Below are 21371 nucleotides of genomic sequence, written 5' to 3' on the forward strand. Positions count from 1 at the left end.
TTTCCTTCCCCTCTTCCCCCCCCCCGCCCACATTTTGATATGGAGCACACTGTTCAGCTCGTGTGGGTTTAGAAACAGATGTTGCACATGAATCATCTCCTGCATCACAGCATATTAAGCCAGGTACTGGACCGCTGAGTAAATTAGCTGTAGGCAGACCTTTCTGCTATACTCAAAACTGCATCTCTTTGTGTGAACTTAGTATTTTTCCTTTTTTATTTAAGGCTGAAAGAAATACTTCTGCTCACTTACTCTTTCCTGCCTCCCTTTTTTTAACCAAAGAGAAACATTTGCCTTCTACCTTTGCCAAATTATTTAGTAGAAGAGTGTAAATTAAAGCCATTTATCTTGAAATGTGCTATTGGAGCAGACTGTTTATACAAGTGTAAGAAATTGTAACATAATATTTCATCTGGTCTGCAAGGAAAAGGTTTTTTTTCTTTTTTTCTTTTTTAATTTTTACAGGTGGGATATTGGTTATAATGTAGAAAAAACCGAGGCTCCGGTTTACACATCAATGTTTCAGTGCAGTAGCGGTCAGAGGTACTAAAAGCTGTTACTAGTTTTAGAGGTACACTGTCATCAGTTTGAGATAGAATAGTGTCTTGACTGCACACAGTTGAGTTTTTCTGACTGGAGGGTGTTCATGAAGGGAATGCAGAATAAGGTACTGGCTAATACAAAGTGCTTCGTATTTACCCATCAGTTGGTGGACGAGTGAGTCAGGAGTTAAATTACACGCGGCAGAAGATTGGAGAAGAGGCCATGTTCAACCCCCAACTCATGATCCAGACTCCACAGGAAGATGGTGCTAATGTACTGACAACAGAAGCACTCCGACAGCACCTTGACTCTGCACTCCAGGCCAGCAGAGTGCATGTCTATATGTACAACAGGTAAGGGGAGAATTAAGAGTTTTTCTGTTCATCTGTAACAGCAAGAAGGTGGACACATGCTTTCTTCCATGTGTTTTTACATGGTTAGCATTTCTCAGCCTTTCCCTTAGGGCTGTGTTTTGATTTGAATGTTACTGGTTTCTACTGCTTGACACTGTGGGATGATAGCAGTGACAAATTGGCATTTAACAAGTAAAATGGGGTAAGTGGTGTTGGAAGAGATTCTGAGAGAGTACCCCATGAGCTGTGCTACAGCACGTAGCATTTGTTTTGATAAATAAATGAGGATGGTGATCTTAACCATAGGACCTTATGGATGGGATTCCTAACATTGCAAATCCTTCCATGTTAGAGTTGAATTCTCTTGCTGACACCATCATGAGGTACATAATGACTGTAAACAATGGCACAGGTTACTGTCCTTCCAATAGTTTAGATGTAAAGGGAAATGCAGATGTGCTAGCAGTGGCAGGAGGTGGAATAATAGCTGTTTAATAACATAGACAACAGAGTTGGCCTTGAAGAGTGTGTGTGTGTGCATACTGAAGGTTGGGAGTTGGGTGTTGTCCAACAGAAAAATAATAATGGTGCACTTTAGGTACCAGCTTTGGGCTACGATGTGTCCCTGAAAAATGATTCCTCCAGGGTTATTACTTACACAGTGATGTGCCCAGGAGTTCTGCCTGCGAGGCACTGAGCTCCCTGTCCTTCAGCAGCTCTTTTCAGCATACTCAGCTGATGCCTCTGTGAGCTAATGCTGAGGCTTCAATTATCTTTTACTCAGCTGCTGCCTTGCCTAAGGCATTAGAAGTCATGGCAGTGGAAATTGTAATGTAGGTGAAAAGGGAAGACAGAAATCTTAATGGTTAATTTTCTTCACCGTGTGTGTGGGATAGCTGGGTATATTCTAGTCCTCTGAGCTGGAGCTGGCTTCTCTCATACTTGTGTCACTGAGTGATATCTTAAGTCACAAATGGTCTCGTTTATACAAAGATGGATTTTTTTCTCCCATTAACATGTGTTGACTAGCCTGTACATGCAAAAGGACCTCCTTTGTTTTTAATGAGAATATGAGAATAACTGAATAACTGTAACAAATGTCTACTCTCTAACTACAAAAAGAAAGGCCTTTTTTGGGAGTGGGGGGTAGAGTGTTTGGGTGGTTTTTTTGTGAGGTCTAGCATGATTATTTTTAATAATACTTGCCTTACTGATTTCCTGCTTGAGAGCAATATTACAGAATCACAGAATACGCTGAGTTGGAAGGACCCACAAGGTTCACTGAGTCCAACCCTGGCCCTGCACAGGCCCGTCCCCAGAGTCACCCCCTGTGCCCCAGAGTATCATCCAAACCCTCCTGGAGCTCTGGCAGCCTTGGGGCTGTGCCCACTGCCCTGGGGAGCCTGGGCAGTGCCCAACCAGCCTCTGGGGGAAGAACCTTTGCCTGAGATCCAACCTGAGCCTGCCCTGACACAGCTCCAGCCATTCCCTGGCTGCTGTCCCTGGTCCCCCCAGAGCAGAGCTCAGTCCCTGCCCCTCCTCTGCCCCTGCCCAGGCAGTTGGAACTGCAGTGAGGTCTCCCCTCAGTCTCCTCCTTTCCAGCTGAACAACCAAGAGCCCTCAGTGTCCTCACACAGCTTCAAATCAAGGCCCTTCCCCATCTCCGTGTCCCTCCTTTGGACACTCTCCAATGGCTCAATCCCTTCCCTACATTGTGTCCCCCAAACTGCCCCATTGTTGAGGTGAGGCCACCCCAGGGCAGAGCAGAGTGGGACAGTCCCTTCCCTGATGGCCCAGGACAGGGATGTCCCTCCTGGCTGCCAGGGCACTGCTGACTCAGGGCCAACTGGCACCACCAGGACCTCCAGGGCCCTTTCCCAGCACTGCTTTCCAGCCTCTCATTCCCAGTCTGCCCGTACATCCAGGACTGCCCCATCCCAAGGACAGAATCTGGCCCTTGTCTTTGTTAAACTTCCCATGGTTGGTGATTCCCAGCCCTCTGACTTGTCAGGGTCTCTCTGCAGGCCCTCCCTGCCTTCCAGGGACTCAACAGCTCCTCCCAATTTTGGGTATATGAGTTACAGTTTTAAATGTCTGTTACGTCTTAAAAATAATTCCTCAGTAATTGTGCAAAGAGAAGATATTTGTCCTTCATGTTTCTTACAGACAGTGGAAATTGGAACATTTGTGTTACAAATCAGGAGAACTCATCACAGAAGCAGGTTACATGGACCAGGTATGTGTAGCAGGCATTCAGTTACAAGGTTTGTGCATTTTCATGGTTCAGCTTGTGCTGCTTTGATTATATTCCAGTGTGACTGTGTTTTTCCCCTTTCTGATTTTGACAGATCATAGAATACCTTTATCCTTGTTTAATTATCACTCCTTTGGACTGCTTCTGGGAAGGAGCAAAGCTACAATCAGGAACTGCCTATCTATTGTAAGCATGCTTTTTTATATCTTTCTGGTCTGACTGGTTTTAATTGTATAACTCTCTACGACTTTTCATTTGCACTCCCATTGTTTATTCAGACTCTTATTTAACAAGAAAAAAGTATAAATGTAGTGTCTCCATGGAAAGTACGCACGGATTTTATTTTAATTTAACAAAGATTTTCATTGTTTCTTAGAGATTATTTGTAAGCCTCAGTTTAAATCCTCTGTTATTTTTCCTGTTTTGCTAGCATGAAAAATAAAATGTAAATTCTGTATTGAAGTTCTAAGAATTTTATGTTGTGCTTTTTTTTTTTTTTTCTGAAACAAACTTGTTTCTGGTGTTCTTTTTTTTCCCCCACAAAACACAAAAACATTGATTGGCTGGAAATTTTAGACCTAAGAAAGTGTCTTGGGTTAATTCTCAAGTGTTCCTAAGGAATAAAGGACAAATCCTTTGCTTATGAGATCATTAAAGAAACCATATAGTATCTTTTATGGATGGTTTCTCACAGTTTACAAGTGTGATATTATATGCCCTGAATCCTTTAAAGAGTTAATTGTTAATCTGTGCAGGCATTTTCTGTTAATTATGCAAGAGTTAGCATTTGAGTTATTGTTTCTATGCTGGTTTGCATGTCTCTGCAAAAGCAATTTGCAATGGCCATCTCCTAACCTTTAGTGTACAGTTTTAGATGGGGAAATAAGGGGGTTTGTGTTTTCTGGTTGGGAGATTCGGAATAATGACTTAAGCCTGGTTAAGCAGATACAGTGTGGTTTGAAGCACAGAATAAGGCAGTCAAAAGCCTTTCTAGTCTGTCAACATCACAACTTCAGAAGTGGGGGGTGGGAGACGTGACAGTGATAGTGGTGACAGCCATGGTTGCAGGAAAGCCTGGTTGATAGTCAAGCTGCCAGGGCATTTGAAGGAGCACAGTATTGTTATAGATAAACAAAGATCAGTTATATTGATTGATTACATTTCCAAGATGATTATTAGACTAGCAAGAAGTAATCTGATACTATGAGAAAGGCTTTCTTTCTTCAGCCCCCTCTCTTCTGTCCCTCTCCCCTCCCCCTTAATTCTTTGAAGCAGCAGTTGGCTGCTTTTTTTGTTATTTAGGTGGCTGATGATTTGTTTTGCTTTGTTTGTAAATGGAAATATTTTTAACCTGTGAATATTCTATTTTATAAGATAACTTTGTAAGAACTGAGTATTTTTGTTAAAATTACAACTGGGCTGCAAGAAAAGTACATAAACAAATCTAATTAAAACATGCCTTACATTTTATGAAACAGCCTTACTAGAAAACTTTTAACTTTTAGCATAAAATAATTTAGTTATGTGTTCAAATATGAATTTTAAAAGTATGCTTATTTCAGTACTTCTTTTGTCTTTTTTTCTGTGTGTCTTTTTCTCCTGGTTGCTCTTGCAGAGGGAAGCCTCCTTTGCAGTGGATCAACTTTGACCCCTTAGAGTTCTTGGAAGAGTTAAAGAAAATAAACTACCAAGTGGAGAGCTGGGAAGAAATGCTGAATAAAGCGGAGGTTGGTCATGGTTATATGGATCGACCCTGCCTGAATCCTGCTGATCCCGATTGCCCAATCACAGCTCCCAATAAAAATTCCACCAAAGTAAGTTTGCTTGTCCTTGTGCATGTCTTTTCAAGGGAGGGCTGGGGGGTGGGGAGGGGTGGGGGGGAAGGTCAGGCAGAATAGAAAAAAGTACCATTTTCTTCCAGGCAATATATAGTTCTTATTCTTGAGTGATGTCATTTTTCTGTTCCTGTTAGGTGCTGTTAGCTCTCAGTGGTGGACTTTTTCTTGTTCTGTTGATGCAGTGCTTAATGCTGTGTATTTAAAGTACAGTTGTCAGCTCCCCTCTGGCTGTGGAGATGTGGCATTCAGCAAACCTGGTGCCTCAGGCAGACAATGGCCATGCTGGGACACAGCTGCCCCTGCTCACCACGCAGCCAGGCCTGCCCTCCAGGGCAACCAGTCCTGCTTATTTTCCTGACAAATTTGAGCCTCAAATCTATAATATATCCCTTTATCAGTCACATTGGACCTTGCAGAAATTGCCATTTGCTCCACGAGTATCTGGGTGGTTTGTTCAACTTGATTTCTTGAATGCATTTCTTCTAGTAGACTGCCTAGATTGTCTTTAATATCCATTATTCTTGTTCACTGGGTGCTGACTTAAGGTATGAGTTTGTCTAAAATTATGAAACCAATTAATTACTTCCTTATAACTTTTTCTAGCCTCTTGATGTAGCCCTTGTTTTGAGTGGTGGATGCTATGGACTGTCAAGAAAATACATGCATTGGCAGGAGGAGCTGATTATAGGTGGTACAGTCAAGAACAGCTCTGGTAAACTTGTCAGGTAAAAAAATGTTTAAAGAAGAAGTTTTAGTTTGTTAAGAGTTTGTTTTTTGGGGCACAGTGGGAGGATCATGCAAAATCTACTACCCTTCATGTGTATTATCTCACTTAAAGAGGGATGTGACCTCTAAAGAGAACAGAATTTAAGAGTGCTTAGGAAGTTGTTTAAATTTAAGGCAGAATCATTGCTTCCTACTTCTAACCTCAGAGTGATAGTGTATGTCTCTCAGGAAGAAAGCTTCTTACTGGCAACTTTGTTGTTTAGAATGTATTTATAAAGCATTAAATGGTTTTTACAGCACTGAACACCTTCAAGGAAAAAGGGAAAAAAAGTAGTTTGAGCAGTGTGCTCACTCATTTGACTTCTCTCAGAATTCCAAGATCTCCAATAAATTCATTTGGGATAAATATAGAGAAAAGTCTATTTTATGTTCCTGTATCGTGAATACAGCTTTGGGTGGTAAAACAAACCCTTTTGTTTTAAATTTCTGAATGAGGACATGACACACTGGACTTCAGTGGGGGAAGAAACCTGTGAATTTGAACTGTTCTGAAAACTGTAGGCCATACTAAGCTAAATGAAACATAATTCTTCCAGAGAACTTTTAGTATGAATTTTGACCTTTTTAACATTCACTCTAAACACTGGTAAGTTTTTCTGTAAGTAGCCAAATAATATGTTTTTAGTGAAAAATAAAGTAGCTCCTTAAGCTTCTAAAATGGTTGGATACAGTTGCATACTGTGGAAAGTCAGGGTGGATAGTTGTTGTCCTTGTGTTCTCCACACAGCTTGTCAGGCATGAGGAGTTTAGTCTGACATTTCTCTCCAAGGGCTGAAAAAGACTAAGGTCATCAAATGACATTTTGCCAACCGCATTTCCAAGATCTCATAGAAATAACTGTTCTGGTGATATCCTCACAGTAATGTGTCTTATCAATCATAATCTTTATAATTTGTAGGGTTCTGATTTGTAGGGTTCCGTTCTTTGTTCCTGAAACTGAACCTATAGAAAACAGTGGCAAAACTCACATTAATTTCAGTGAAACCAGATTTAGCCTCAGTATTTGCATAGAGCAGTATGGCTGCACCAGAGACACAATAGAATAATTCTGTTCAATTTTGGTACAGGCATGTGCCCTATGAAATCAAGAATTTGTGCAAACTCCTGTTAGGGTTGCATTTGGGACTTCATGCTATGAAAATATTTACCTGAAAATGCTCATTTTATGCCTCATTCTCCTGTGTTTTCTCTCTATGTCACAGTGCCCAGGCTTTGCAAACCATGTTTCAGTTAATGACTCCTAAGCAAATGTATGAGCACTTCAAGGGGTATGAATATGTTTCCCATATCAACTGGAATGAGGATAAGGCAGCAGCAATTCTGGAAGCCTGGCAGAGGATGTATGTTGAGGTAAATTTGAAGATAACCTAAATACCGTATAAAGTTCTACTAAGATCCACTGCCTTCTGTCACATCTTTTTACAGTATTTCTTGAAGGAAGATCCTTAAACCAGAACCAAACCATTGCCCCCCCATTATTAAGGGTTCTTTTGGGGTTTTAGTGTTTCTGGGGTTTTTTTCCCATCAGAAGCTGCTTGGTTGTTCCCATAAGAGAAACCATGACGGTTTTGCTCTTTGCTGTCTGGGACATTTTTGGCTTTGTTGAGGCTGAGGAGAAACCGAAGAGCTGGCTGGAGTTTAAAAGCTTTTGGTTGGCATGGTTATTCTAAAGGTATCTGGAAAACATTACCCAGCCCTGGGCAGCTCTTTGAGCAGCAGCCCAGGTGGGAAGGCTGTGTGACAATGCCCTGCTGACCTCTGCAATGGTCAGGCAGGGAGGGCAGGGACACTGCTGGCCTGGGGTAAAGGCAGAGCTGGTGCTGCATGGTGGGGCTGTGGGAAGGAAGGGATTCAAGGGGAATGTTTGTGATGGGCTGGGAATGCAGGAGCCTTCCCTGAAGGGTGCAGATTCTGGTCTCACAGGGCACACTTGTGTAGCACCAGGGGTAGTCTCTGCTTGGGGTGTGGGCTTTCACTGGGGCATTAAGGCAAAAGGAGGTGGTTTCAGATGTGTGCTGAAGAAGATGGTAATGGTTTCTTTTGACTAAGAGACTAAAAGAAAACATTTTCTTCAGTCACACCGAGTTTTATTTTTGTTTTCGTAGGTTGTTCATCAAAGTGTTGCACAAAACTCTACCCAGAAGGTGCTCTCCTTTACTACAACCACCCTGGATGACATCCTGAAGTCATTTTCTGATGTCAGTGCTATCAGAGTAGCTAGTGGCTACTTACTAATGGTAATAAAATAAATTTATTTCATTTTCTTTGGTAGTAGAACAGGGCTTAAAAATCTGGTTTGTTGTTACCAGACAGTAGTCTAGAACATTATACATATACTTAAAATAAAAACTAGTTTGTGGACTTTCCCTCAGGCGTGTCACCTGTTCCACTTGGTAACCTCTGTGTTCTGTTCTGATTAAAAATGTGTGCAAGTATCTGTATGTTGGGTGGGGAGAGAGCTGTCAGAGAAGAATCCATTCTAATATTTTGGGTTTTTCCTCCAAACTCCCCTCCCTGCTCCTCTCCTCAGCTTGCCTATGCCTGTTTGACGATGCTGCGGTGGGACTGTGCCAAGTCTCAGGGTGCTGTGGGGCTGGCAGGAGTCCTCTTGGTTGCACTCTCAGTGGCTGCAGGATTGGGCCTGTGCTCATTGATTGGAATTTCCTTTAATGCTGCCACAACTCAGGTATTTAGAAGACACAAGTCTGCTGTTGAATTACAGGCGCGCTGTTAATAAACGAACACAACTGAATCTTTGAGGGGGAAGAAGCTGAAAAAATATTTTGACTGTAGATTTTTGCTTGTGCCTTTTTCCTGTCTCGTGCCCTGTGCTGTGATGAATTAAATGATCATGCTACCAAGTGACATTAAAGAAAAAAAAACCAGTATTATGTAGTCTGTATAGTTGATAGATTCTGGGTTGATTTTTTTTTTTTTCTGTCTCCCAATACCAGTGGAGGCATCCACTTGTATGTAAGGAGCTGCAGATTTGTTTTTACATCTGAATATATCAAGATGTTCAAATTCTGAAAATATTTTGAATATAACTCAAGGTATTATCAGGTATTTTTTGACTGAACAAAGCTTGAACCACTTTTGGCGAGATTTTGTACCTGTAAATGGTACAAAAGTTTAAGTTCCTCAGCAGTACTCCAGAAAAAAGGTTAATACCCGTATTGCATCTTTTTGATTTTTATTTTACCCTTGTGTTTGCGTGCAGTGTAATGTAAAAGTTGTTGTAATTAGCCACTTAATGGAGAGCCGCATGGCAGATGGTAAAAAATCTTCTTGGGTTTTGTTTTGTTTTGTTTCTCACTCAAGGTTTTGCCTTTTCTTGCTCTTGGAGTTGGTGTAGATGATGTTTTCCTTCTGGCACATGCATTTAGTGAAACAGGACAGAATAAGAGAATTCCATTCGAGGTAATGACAAAATGGGGATTTGGGGGAAGATAAAATAAAAGGCTTCATCTAGGAAAAGATAACCATATACAGAATTAATCAGTAGAGGGTTTTTTCCTCAATAGGTTTTCCTACAGTCTAGAAATTCTTATTTTTGTCCAAATAGGAAATTATAACAATACATGTGGCCCTAGAGTGTTTTGGAATGCTCACATTCACGAATTATTTTGTATATTTTTCTCTTGGTTTCATTTTCTGATTGTTATAATTGACCATGACTTCTAAAAGGAAATCTAAGGTGTCATCACTTTATGATCCCTTAAAAGTAAAGCCTTTTTAGTCTCAGTCCAAAGTTTCATATCCGAAGTACGACCTAATTAAAACTTATGTATATTTGCTGATTCTGTTTTGTACGAGCAATGTCTTCCATTTCTTTCCAGCTGGTTGGGCATGCAGACACTGCAACCTCACTCTGCTGTAACCTCTGTGTGCTTCATAATAGCCTGTTAGTTGGGAAAGGCTCATGTATTTATCCTGATTTCTCTGTGGGTTTTTGTGTGTGGTCCCTGGGCTTCAGGTTGTTCTTTTTGTTTGTTACATACCTTTTCAAGATGTGTAGCTGTTACACCTCTGTGCTGTTAATACATGCTTATTTTGTCTGAAAAGTGAGAACACCAAGTGATTCCACTGGTAAAAATTATATCCTGCTTAATTACAGATGTATTTTGATATAATGTCAGTACCCATTTAGTTTTGTGTTCTGAAGCTAGAATCAACTCTGGTAATGTTTTCTATCCAGATGCACTTCATGTGTCATCTGTGTTTCTCCTGAACAGTATACTTAGTGTATAGTTTATTCTCACATACTCTCAATTACAAACTCGTGCTCAGAATTTGAGTGTAATCGTTTTTCACTGCTGCTGTGTTACATCTGTAGGATGACCCCTTATTTGCAGGACATCACCTTGTTCACTTGACTTTTAAGACCTGTGTTTTGTTTTGCAGGACAGAACAGGTGAATGTTTGAAGCGAACAGGAGCCAGTGTAGCCCTTACATCTATCAGCAATGTTACTGCCTTCTTTATGGCTGCCTTAATCCCTATTCCTGCTTTACGAGCATTTTCACTTCAAGTAAGTTTATATCCTGTTTTGTTAGCTCTGGTGCATGGTCCCATTGTGGCAGTCCAGTGATGATACATGTTAGTGATAAAGTCTGGTTTGGGTACTGCTGCAGTTCACTGAACCAGGGCATTATTGTAGTTTACCACAGATCTGGGTCATAACAACTGCTGCCTGCCCTTGATTCTGCTGCTCTCTTTTCTCATGCATGGAGTCTCTCACAAAAGCCAAGATGTATGCAACTAAGCAGAAAAAGTCTCCAAAAGTATTTGGGTTCTAAAGTCAAGAGGAGTAAACCGTAGTGTGGTGTGTACTGTAACATTCCTCAGTAGTAGTTTAATCCTTTCATTCATGTTTGTCTATTTTGGTGCTCTTAAAAGCTACAACCACAGTGCAATGACAGCAGCAAATATGCACGTACCATATCAATTATTACTGCAGCAGTTTTTACTGCCTTCCTCTCAGTGTAATTTTAGCAAACTTGGAGAAAACTACAAGAATTTTATGTTCCAACTGCATAGAGAGAAAACATGAATTTTATGTGCTGAACCCTGTATCACTTGTTCTTCCTTTCTCTGTCTTCTTGTATTTGTTTGTGATTATATACCTTCGGGAATGTCAAATATTAAGGATGTTGGAGAAAGATCTTTTCTAAAAGTGAGGATTCTTTGAAGGAAGCTTTGGGAGTTTCTCCCTGACACAAGCAGTTTATAGTACTGTAGAGCAGGCAAACTGTACTTTTCCAACAGTTAATTTTTTTCTGCTGTAGCCTGGTTCTCCAGTCGTTTCTCATTCTCATTGAGCCCATGGCTACTGAGAGGAAGCAGGGCTTCCATTTTTCTTAATACATGTGGCAGTTATTGCTGTTTTCAGAGATTTAAGTATGCCTGTGTTAAGCTGTAAAATGGTAAATTGTTTGTGACTGCAGTTATGTTACAAATAAGCAGTAATAATTTGTTTGCATTTCCTTCTCAGTGTAGGCCATTGGGGAGTGAATACTAGAGAAAGTAAAGGCCTCGTTGGTTTTCTGCATCATTTAGAGGATATCTGTGGCAACTAAAACTAGATATTTAGTCTCGAATGGTTAGCAGTGTTTAGCTCTGATTTGCCAAAACCTAGATGTCTCTTCATACAGATCATGTGATAATGAATTGTTTTACTTTATAGAATCACAGAATAGTTTGAGTTGGAACAGACCTTTTAAAGGTCATCTAGTCCAACCCCACCTCCCCCAGCCCCATGAGCTGGGACATCTTCAACTACACTTCTCTGGGCAACCTCTTCCAGTGTTTTACTGCCCTAATGTAAAAAAACCCTTCTTACTAATATCTAATCTGAACCTGCCATTGGAGGTCATCAAACTTGTAGTACCTGTGCTTTACAGAAGTTACCTCAGCCTAAATGCATCTCATAAGAGATATTCAGCAGAGATGGGCCATTTTATTGTAATCACACTGCTGAGCTGTCACCAAAATGAATTCTTACCTGATTAGATTTTGCTCGGGTTTTTTCTCTTCTCACTCTTCACATCAGAACATGACAGGTTGCCTTTGGAACATACATGGAGATAACAGCTGTGGTTGTTGCTGTTATCAGTATAAGTTAAATATACCTTTCCTGGAGTCATTGCTTTTTGCCTGCTGCCATGCTGTAGACTGAGTCACTGAAAGTTTAAAAATAAAGTATGCATAGCAAAATGATAAAAAAAATGTTTCCGGAGAGATTTTAACATATGAACATGTTGATATTATTCAGGATAAAAACATCATGATCAAAGTCTTCTGAAGGCAATGATTAATATGGAATTTATGTGTAGGAACCCAAATGGGTGTCCAGAAATTAGTGTTTGAATTGCTCGGTCTTTTCTCACTTGGTAATTTGTGTTTGCTTTCACATAGTGACCCCTTATATGTATAGAGGAATGAAAAGAAGAACAGTGGGGGAGACCTGTAATGATTTTTTTTATTGATGCCAGAGTAACGTGTATGACTGACACACACATAAGTTAACAACCACTAAAATGAAATCCTTTGTTCTTAGAAAGGAACATCTATTACTTGCTTTGCCCAGCTTCACCAGGTAAAATCGAAATGAGGTGATACTTTAATCACAGTACTCAGAACTGGAGAACCGTGGCAGCTTTGGTGGGTGGTCTGTACTTATGTACGGATTTCTTTATTTACAGTCTCCTTCCTCCCTCTCCCTCAGTCTTGTTTAAACAAGAAGTCCTTGCCATCTTTGATAGTTCCCTAGCAAAACTTAAAAAGCAATGAAGTACTGCATATACTTTTCACAGATTCTGCTATCTTCTCATCTAGATAGTGAATTTTTAACACACGGGCTTAAAAAAAAAGGGTTGCTTTTGACACTGTTTTGCTTTTCATTCACTTTTCTTAAGACATTGCAGGTAAGTTTCTGTAACTTTGGAGACCCAGTACTGGTAAAATAACCTGTCTGCTGAGGGAGAATAAATGGTTTCCTGCATCTGCAAGCCCAGCTTCTAGTTTGAAGCTCACATTTTGCATATCAGTGTTTTCTCCTGTCTCAATTCTGTCCTCTTCTGCCAGCTAAAGTAGTTCATTGATACCTCTGAGTTGTTCATTTACTTTATGGAACTCAAACACTGCAAGTCTGATGTTGTCTTAAGAGTTTGCTAGGGTTAGCTCTTTCCAAGATCTAAAAAATGGAATTCAGTCCTTTTAAAAGTGAGATTATTTTAAAGTTAACTACATTACACAGGTAAGGACTGTTTCGGCTCTTTCACTGTTTTAATTTCTCCTTTTTTTTTTTTTTTTTTTTAATTCGTTGATCTTATTAGCCCCTTGTTCAAGCAGTTTTAGGGCTTTGAGTTTGCTGAATATGACCCAAATACTCGGTAACAAGAAACACCTGTAGGAGTACTCAGGACGTTGAAGGACTGGGTCTGAGTTTTCAGATGTGTTTCATTTCTTAAAATTGTGGTGGAGGAAGAGATTATCAGAGAAATCCACTGAAAGTTTTGAAGTTTGCAGTAGGGATGCCTTAAACATAGCTGGTTTTTTGAGTATGAATGAAGGAAGGCAAAGCAGAGTATAACTGGACTATTGTTTTCTAAGACAGACTAGTCAGACACTGTCATACAGATAAGGTACAAAAATTCGTCCACCTCTTCTTGGTTACACCAGAAGCTTCCTCCCCTAGCAGCAGAAGAGTGGTGTGGATCCACTAATGAGCAGGGTGGAACTTCTCCCAGTAAGTCTTAGCAGTAACTTTTTCCCTCACCATAAGAGTGACAGGTTTTTTTCCTAAATGTAAAAGTGCATTACCAGGTGGTGATGGTGGGTTTATGGAGAGAAAGAATGTGTGTTTTTAAGCTCATTCGATTATCTTACTCTGGTTTGTCCTCTGCCTTTTACCCACATCATTTACCTTTCCTGCCCCTGACATGAGAATTTAACAAGCAAAATTGAAGCCTAAGGGAAGAGAGGGCAGGGAGGGGCGAGGATCCGGGTCTGTACCCTGTCAGGAGGGAGTTGCAGATAGAGAGCAGTAGGGTGGAAGTTCCCCTGACAGCCCTCCTCATCCCTTCATCACCTCTGGCTATGCAACACACCCGCTCTCCTTGGGTGGGCTGCCAGGAATGGCACATAGCAGCACATACCTTCAGCAGGGCCCCAGCACATACCTACCAGCCTGGCTCCCAGCTCCCTCTCTGCCTCCAGCACAGACTGCCATTCTTCAGTCTCTGTTAGCAGTTACAGCAGCAATAATATTTTTAGGCTGTGCATTATGAAAAGATGCGAAAACTGTAGCGTGTTTCTCAGGAAGTGACCAACATATTTTTTTCTGATTAATGGGATTTTTTTACTGCTCTCTGATCTAATTTCACTGAATGCCTTCATTTTACACCCTTGAGTAGGCTCCATTTTATCCCTTCTAGGACTGTTTTACCTTTACTGGTTTCTCAAGTAAAAGGTTTGGGGCCCTTTCCTCTCTCGTTTAACCACTGGTCTCTGAAGAGGTGAGAGAAGATGCCCTGTCCCCAGAAATCCTAAAGGTGCTTTCAGCCTGCGTGCTGCCTGTGCTCTGGAAGCTCTGCTGCCACCGTTTGTTGTTGCTTTTCCAGGCTGTGGCTGTTGCCATGATTGCATTTCCTGGGCACTACCACCCACCAGTGTCTGAGCAGTGGCAGATGCACCAGGTCGGGGACTGAATCACTCCTCAGCAATGCTTCCTTCCCTCTCCTTATCAAGTTACAGGGTGTTCTTTGATGGGACAAGAGATTAGAATTCATAAAAGAACAAAGTTTTCTGTATTTAATTGTGAGAACTGAGGACTGTTACATCCCTGTAATGCAGCAGAGGTGGGCAGGAGAAGGAGAGTGTGCAGCACACAGGCAGTGTGATGTTTAGCTCAGGGAATCCAAGTACAAATCAGAACAGAGATTGGTTTGAAATATTATCCTTGCAGGGCAGTTAGGACATCGGCACTGGGATGGCACAATGGAAAATCTGGTTGTTCTAAAAAGAGATTCCATGTAAGTAGGCAGATTTACTGTGTGTTATTGGGTTAGTTTTGATGCTTCTTAAAAAAATTGAATGTCAATATAACTAACTTTAATGGCATCTCAGTCATACACACTTAAGTATTAGTTTTCAGATTTAGTAACATTGGAGATTCAAGGATGTTAGTGTCCACAAAGGGAACTGATATGGCATGGGGTATTTGCAGTTTATGGAGCAGAAACAGAGGACTTCTGTTAGTTTTTCAGCCATGCTGGGAGGAGTAAGAACTGTTGAGTCAGACCTCAGCTGTTTTTTCCAAATCTCAATAAATCGTAGCTGATCCTTGATACAAGATCTTGGTTAGGCACAACTAATTATTCATATTATATGGATGATTCAACCTTTTTTTGGTTTAGCAGCAGTTGCATGAACTAGGTCCAACAAACACCTTTCTCGCAACAGCAGCCATTTGTTTTTCTGACAGATTGAATTAATTCTAGAGACGATCAAAAGGAAATCACCTATTTTTAAAGTTTTGGCTATGACCTTACATACCTTTCTCTGTGAATATTTATAAATCATTAAATAGTCATTTGATCTTTTCTCACAAAGATGGCTAAATACTAATTCGGCTTTAAGTACCAGGTAAATTCTGTTTTAATAGCTGTCTACAGACAAGCAGCAGGACTCTAAAATCTTACTTCAAGCAGGCTGGAGACAAGAAACAAGAAATATCAGTAAACCTCACTTTCATATAGAATATATTTATGATTGAATTTACTAGAAAATATTTACATAATTAGTTGATTCTGCTGTTTTCAGATCAGTAAAAACAGTATCTAAGTCTTTTATTATACTCTGACAGCTTCAAAACTGTAAAAATAATTCAGTGTGTTATTATCTTGATTTTTTACAGATAAATTTAAGCAATTTATGTCATTTAATTGTCACATAAGTCAAAAATTTTAAAACATGGATTTTGGATATCACATCTTTTGTACTGCCAGTTTTGAGGTCTGATTTTTCAAGATCAAAAGAAGCCATTCATCTCTTTGGGGGAAAAAAGAGGTCACATTTATATCAGGTCATTTTTATAGCCCCACTTGTGTTCTTTTTCTATGACCATTTTAACCCAAGCAGTTATTACTTCAGAAGTTGCAGGTGGAGACACTTGATAGTTTATTTACAGACTACCTTAACATGAAACTGGGCTACTGCTGAGATGGCTGCTGCTTATCTAATGGATAAAATACAGGGCTTTCAAGGTTTTTCCCACTGGTTGATGGCTCAACCATTTTTTTTCTCAGTGTTTCTCCTACTCTTATAACTATCTTCCAGTTCCATCTGTACCAGGCTTTCCCTTTGTGATGGCCAGTGCTCCTAACAATTCTGCATTACAAATAAATGCTATCAATAATAACGATAGATGCTGCACCACATATGTTCATGGAAATTCTCTGGGAATCTCTGTGTGGGAAAGGGTTTGAAGTATGGTTTGAAAGGGGGTGGGCGGGAAGGTTGTTTTTTTCATTATGTGATACTCACTTTACAAATTAAACCAAGTACTCTTGTTCCAATTTAAGACTCATTTTGGTAGACTGGCTCATAAATCAAGCTCTGTTAAACACATATTAATGCATAGATTTACTATGTCGTGTTGGTTTAATTTTGATTTTCCTTTAAAAAGAATCCCTGATAAACTCAAAATGTTGCTCTTTTTTGGCTAGACTTTTAAGTACAGCAAGTGCATAGTATTTTACTAAATAGATCCATTTCATTAAAATTTACTTGAACTTACATTTCTGCTTTAGTAACATCCTTTGATGTTATTGTCATGCTTAAATTACTTCAGATCCCTTAAATATGAGAATTTCAGTTCTAATGTCAGTTTTGCTTTTGCTTCTGTCTTATTTTATTTTGAGACTCTAAATATGTCAGAATTTCATGTAAAGATGTGATTACAGAGTCAACAGACTTTGGTTTTCCACTGTAAAAATTATCAGCAAATATCCAGGCACAGATGTATTAAAATAATATGAAGTTTACTATTAAAATTAATTAATTAACTATGATAGATCTTCCATAATGAAGTGGGAATGTAAAAATACATCACCCAATTTGCTCAGGGAAAAGCTTGAAGTGGTAAATCGGTGAATGGATGAAAATTTAAAGGAATCTTTATGCTTTGTAAAGCTGATGACCTGACATGAAGTTTAGCAACATCACTTCTCCTTTGGTTGTCTCCAGGCAGCAGTTGTGGTGGTGTTCAACTTTGCCATGGTCCTGTTGATTTTCCCTGCCATCCTGAGCATGGATCTCTATCGTCGGGAGGACAGGAGACTGGACATATTCTGCTGTTTCACAAGGTGAGAATGAGCAGCAGGTTGATGTGTGTCTGTTTTGTGGTCACCAGTCAGGGCTTCAGTTCCTCCTCAGGAGTGGAAGTTCTTCACTGGAGCGGGGTCATCACGTTTTTATGATTTCGTTGCTAGTGACTGACTTACATTTGCTACCTTGGTTTTTGCCTGCCTGAGGGGAAGCAAATAACACGTCTCCCTTTACCTCTCTTTCCCCCACTTCCCCTTCCCCCTGCACTTTTCCCTTCATTCGTACATGTGTTCATTTTGACTGTTGGAGAACAACTCTTTGAAAGCGGATAAAAGCTCCATGATTTAGGAATATCTTCAAGTATTTTTAGAATGTTATGAGATACTGCAAGGTGTCCAGTGCCAGTACTGGGCAGTCTTGGAAAACTGTACATAACTCAGGACACAGAGAAGCTTCACTTACAGTAAATCATTATGTGCTAATTTTTACACTTTTATTCCTTTAAACCCAAATAAATAAACTGTAAAGTGACTTCCCCTTAGATGAGTTTTTCATAGAACTATAAGGAATGATCAATACCATTGCAAGATAATGCTTGATGAAGTTGTGGCTGCAATATTAATTTAGTAGTAATACTGCCATTCTGAAGAGTGTATAAATGTACTCTTTCTTACCTGATACACAGCCAGCTCTGAGCCTACAGTGGGGCTGGGAGGAGCCTGCTGTCATCAGTGAAGCCACTGCTTAGAAATTAAACATCTTTTCTGCCTTAGATTTTGCTTTTGACTCTAATGAAGAAGATCAGCTACATTTCTACACGTGTACTCTTACTGTCCATAACCAGGATGTGGAGAATCCACCACGTGTCCTTTTAGCCTTTTACATGCATCTGGGAGCTGACAGTTTTGATATTTCAGTGTCAAAGGAAGAAAGCACTTTACTGAATTTGCTTCTGAGTGAGTGGGTAGAACAGGGAGCTGATCCCCCAGGACTCCTACTTTCTATTTCTGGTTCAGTCATAGTTTCAACAGATGACCTAATGTATTAGAGTCTTGGAGCCCTGATTCTCAGAAATACAGGGCAGTCAGACCTACCATTTATTCCCTCATCTAAAGTTGCACCAAATGTGTATCAGAATTCAGCCCGTTTGCACATGAAGAAATGCAGTTAGTGAGAGCTTGCTTTGTTTAGGTAGGCAGCATTCTGAATTCCTCTTGTTTTTGTGGGATTTGTCCACTTGGTGAAAAATACTTGATATTGTTTACTATTATCCATTTGTCATTTCTCATGTGCAGGAAGAGGTTTGTCTCTGATAATTGTTTTTTTTTTATTATAAATTAGGTACCTGTTAGGGTCTTGCATAGACTAAAATAAAGGGAATACTTCAATTATGCCTGTGATTTTGTCTCTTCATATTACCTACCTTTCCAAGGAATGAATCATCACGTTAATTTTTCAATTGAATTATAAAAGATTTAGTCAGTGTATGGCAAGTGGTTTCAGCCTGCCTCCTGGAAGTCTGAGATCTTATCCAGAAAGCCTGAATATTGTTTAACAGTTACTTCAGTAGTTCTAAACAGAAGATCTAAGTATGTCATGTTTTTACCTCTTGGTGCAAGTATCCTAATTCGCAGCGTGGGTACATAGGTGCAGACTCACTGTGCATTCGGACTGTGTGCAGCTGCCTGGGTAGTGACCTGATTAGCATGTGTAATTAATGATTAGCATGTGTAATTAATGGAGTGGGGTGTGTAGATGTCAGTGTCTTCAGACAGATGCTGGTTCCTTCTTTCTGGAGCACAAGACATGTGCACATATTCTCAAAGGCCTACACACTGTGAACCGTGTCTGAGAGGTGTTTCCTGAAGGTGCAGAATAAAATTGACATCTGAGCGTTACATCATGGCTGGGCTTCGTGAAGGAAGATTTGGGAAGGGCTCTACCCATGTTTGTTACAAACACGCTGGGGGCTAAAAAGGCCAATACGAGACAGACACGTCCGGTTGCAAAAGGCACAGCAGAAAGACTCCTTAGGTGGTAAATTCTGCAGGACACGATTCTTTCTGCCTTGTCTTTTCTCCTCAAGGGTGATCCTGCTGCGTTCTCAAAGGCATCAGCAGCGTTATAGATGGGGTGTCTCCAGACCTCCCGACTGGAGCCCAGAGTAGACCAGTTCTGGTGATCAATATGGCCAAGGCTGAGATGTTGTTTCAGGCAGTCCTTGTATCTCCTCTTTGGGGCTCCTCTCTTGCGGCAGCCGGTGGCAAGTTCACCATAGAGCAGGATCTTAGGGAGGGGGTGGTTGGTCCTTCATCCTGGAGACGTGCCCTGCCCAGCACAGCTGTGTTCTCAGCAACATGGCCTCAATACTTGTGACTGCTGCTTGTTCTAGAACAGATGGATTGGTCACATAATGTGACCAGTGGATGTTTAGGATTGTACGGAGGCAGCGTTGATGGAAACGTTTGAGGAGTCGCAGGTGGTGGCGGTAGATGACCCAGGATTCAGATTCGTATAAGAGAGTAGACAGCACAATGGCTCTGTAAACACCATCCAACAGCAGTAGAAGCAGTCTCAGGTGAAGACGTATTATCCAGTCTACTGTGACTGACATAAAGGCCCCGTCGAAATGCAATCAGATGTTTTTCTCTTCTCTTGCAGCCCGTGTGTCACCAGGGTGATCCAGATTGAGCCCCAGGTGTATGCAGAGAGCGACAGCGCTTGCTACAGCCCCCCACCCCCCTACAGCAGCCACAGCTTTGCCCATGAGACCCAGATCACGATGCAGTCCACAGTGCAGCTGCGTACCGAGTACGACCCCCACACGCAGGTGTTCTACACCACCGCAGAGCCCCGCTCCGAGATATCCGTGCAGCCCGTGACAGTGACACAGGACAACCTGAGCTGCCAGAGCCCAGAGAGCACCAGCTCGACGAGGGATTTGCTCTCCCAATTCCCAGACTCCGGCGTGCATTGTCTGGAGCCGCCCTGTACCAAGTGGACACTCTCGTCCTTTGCAGAGAAGCATTATGCTCCCTTCCTCCTGAAACCAAAAGCTAAGGTAGATTTTGTTTTTAGGGAACTATTCACTCATTTTCCAAACATTGTCTTCTGGCAGTAGTATAAAATATAAGGAATAAATACAATTCTTGTGGAATAACAGTTCTTAATAATTTTACAGCTGATTTCTTACTTTAGAAGTTTTATCTTGCAAGTGCTGTAGAGACATACTTTTAGAATGTATACTTTTAGAATGTAGGTATGAGTGAGGGTTTTGATGTCTTTCAGTAATGTAAGCTTGTGAATAGGGAAATTAAAGCCGCTTTTAAACTTCACTGCAATATAAATTTCTCATCCATGATTCAGAGCCCCTTCAATGAAGCTCAAATCAGCTTAGTCTTGTAGTATGTATGTGTAAGGAAAAAAAAAGGACAGAAGAAAGAAAAGCTTAAAAGTAGACTGATGGATGTTAAGTTTGAACCTGGCTTTGTAGTGTGACAGTATGAATTGTTAGTTGCTTTAGAAACCTAAACCAAAAACCATTTCCATTTTCTGTTGCAGATTGTGGTTATTTTTCTTTTTCTGGGTTTACTTGGGCTCAGCCTTTATGGAACTACCCGGGTGAGAGATGGACTAGATCTCACAGACATTGTACCACGGGAGACACGGGAATATGACTTTATTGCTGCACAATTCAAGTACTTCTCGTTCTACAACATGTATATTGTGACACAGAAAGCAGACTATCCAAATGTCCAGCACTTACTTTATGAACTTCACAGAAGTTTCAGCAACGTGACATATGTTTTGTTGGAAGAGGACAGGCAGCTCCCCAAAATGTGGTTGCACTACTTTCGAGACTGGCTGCAAGGTAAGGGAGTGTTACACAAACTTTTCTTAGCTGGGCAGAAGTAAGTGTTGCTCACCCTGGTGTTGCTGCCTTCTTCAGGTGGGGTCACACAGCTGAAGGCTGGGGGAAGATGCCGGGGTGCTGCTCCAAAATCACACGGGGCCTTGCTGTTCCTCCAGCAGGTCACTTAAACACAAAGAATTTATGTTTACTCCCTAGTAAGACAGTTCTGAAGCTTTAAGTGGTTATATCCATGCCAATAATTTCTAAGCAGCTAATGAGGGGTTCTGCATTTGGCCATTATAATTAACGGCCAGATATGGCTCACTGTCTTGGGTAAATAAATGTTTTGCTGAGTGTTTTCAGAACAGTAAATGAAAAGTCCCAGTCCAGTGATGTATTCTTACACAGGCTTCA

General features: G+C 40.7%; 1 protein-coding gene across 4 annotated transcripts in view; it reads left to right on the forward strand.

Annotated features, from left to right (window-relative positions):
- The window catches only part of PTCH1 (patched 1), a 68531-nt gene that overhangs the window by 23361 nt on the left and 23799 nt on the right, over nucleotides 1-21371 (forward strand). For all 4 annotated transcript variants that reach the window (XR_004354563.1, XM_032675943.1, XM_032675944.1 and 1 more), the window contains exons 3-15: nucleotides 707-896; nucleotides 3063-3132; nucleotides 3245-3336; nucleotides 4766-4964; nucleotides 5592-5713; nucleotides 6977-7124; nucleotides 7880-8011; nucleotides 8305-8460; nucleotides 9096-9194; nucleotides 10179-10304; nucleotides 17024-17142; nucleotides 19766-20165; nucleotides 20666-20975. Coding sequence is in view for 3 of the 4 variants with exons in the window: in XM_032675943.1 (XP_032531834.1) it covers nucleotides 707-896; nucleotides 3063-3132; nucleotides 3245-3336; nucleotides 4766-4964; nucleotides 5592-5713; nucleotides 6977-7124; nucleotides 7880-8011; nucleotides 8305-8460; nucleotides 9096-9194; nucleotides 10179-10304; nucleotides 17024-17142; nucleotides 19766-20165; nucleotides 20666-20975 (2163 nt within the window). In the remaining variant the exon portion in view is untranslated. The remainder of the gene's footprint in view (nucleotides 1-706; nucleotides 897-3062; nucleotides 3133-3244; nucleotides 3337-4765; nucleotides 4965-5591; nucleotides 5714-6976; nucleotides 7125-7879; nucleotides 8012-8304; nucleotides 8461-9095; nucleotides 9195-10178; nucleotides 10305-17023; nucleotides 17143-19765; nucleotides 20166-20665; nucleotides 20976-21371) is intronic.

This window comes from Chiroxiphia lanceolata, chromosome Z (genome assembly GCF_009829145.1).
Source record: "Chiroxiphia lanceolata isolate bChiLan1 chromosome Z, bChiLan1.pri, whole genome shotgun sequence".
NCBI lineage: Eukaryota > Metazoa > Chordata > Aves > Passeriformes > Pipridae > Chiroxiphia > Chiroxiphia lanceolata.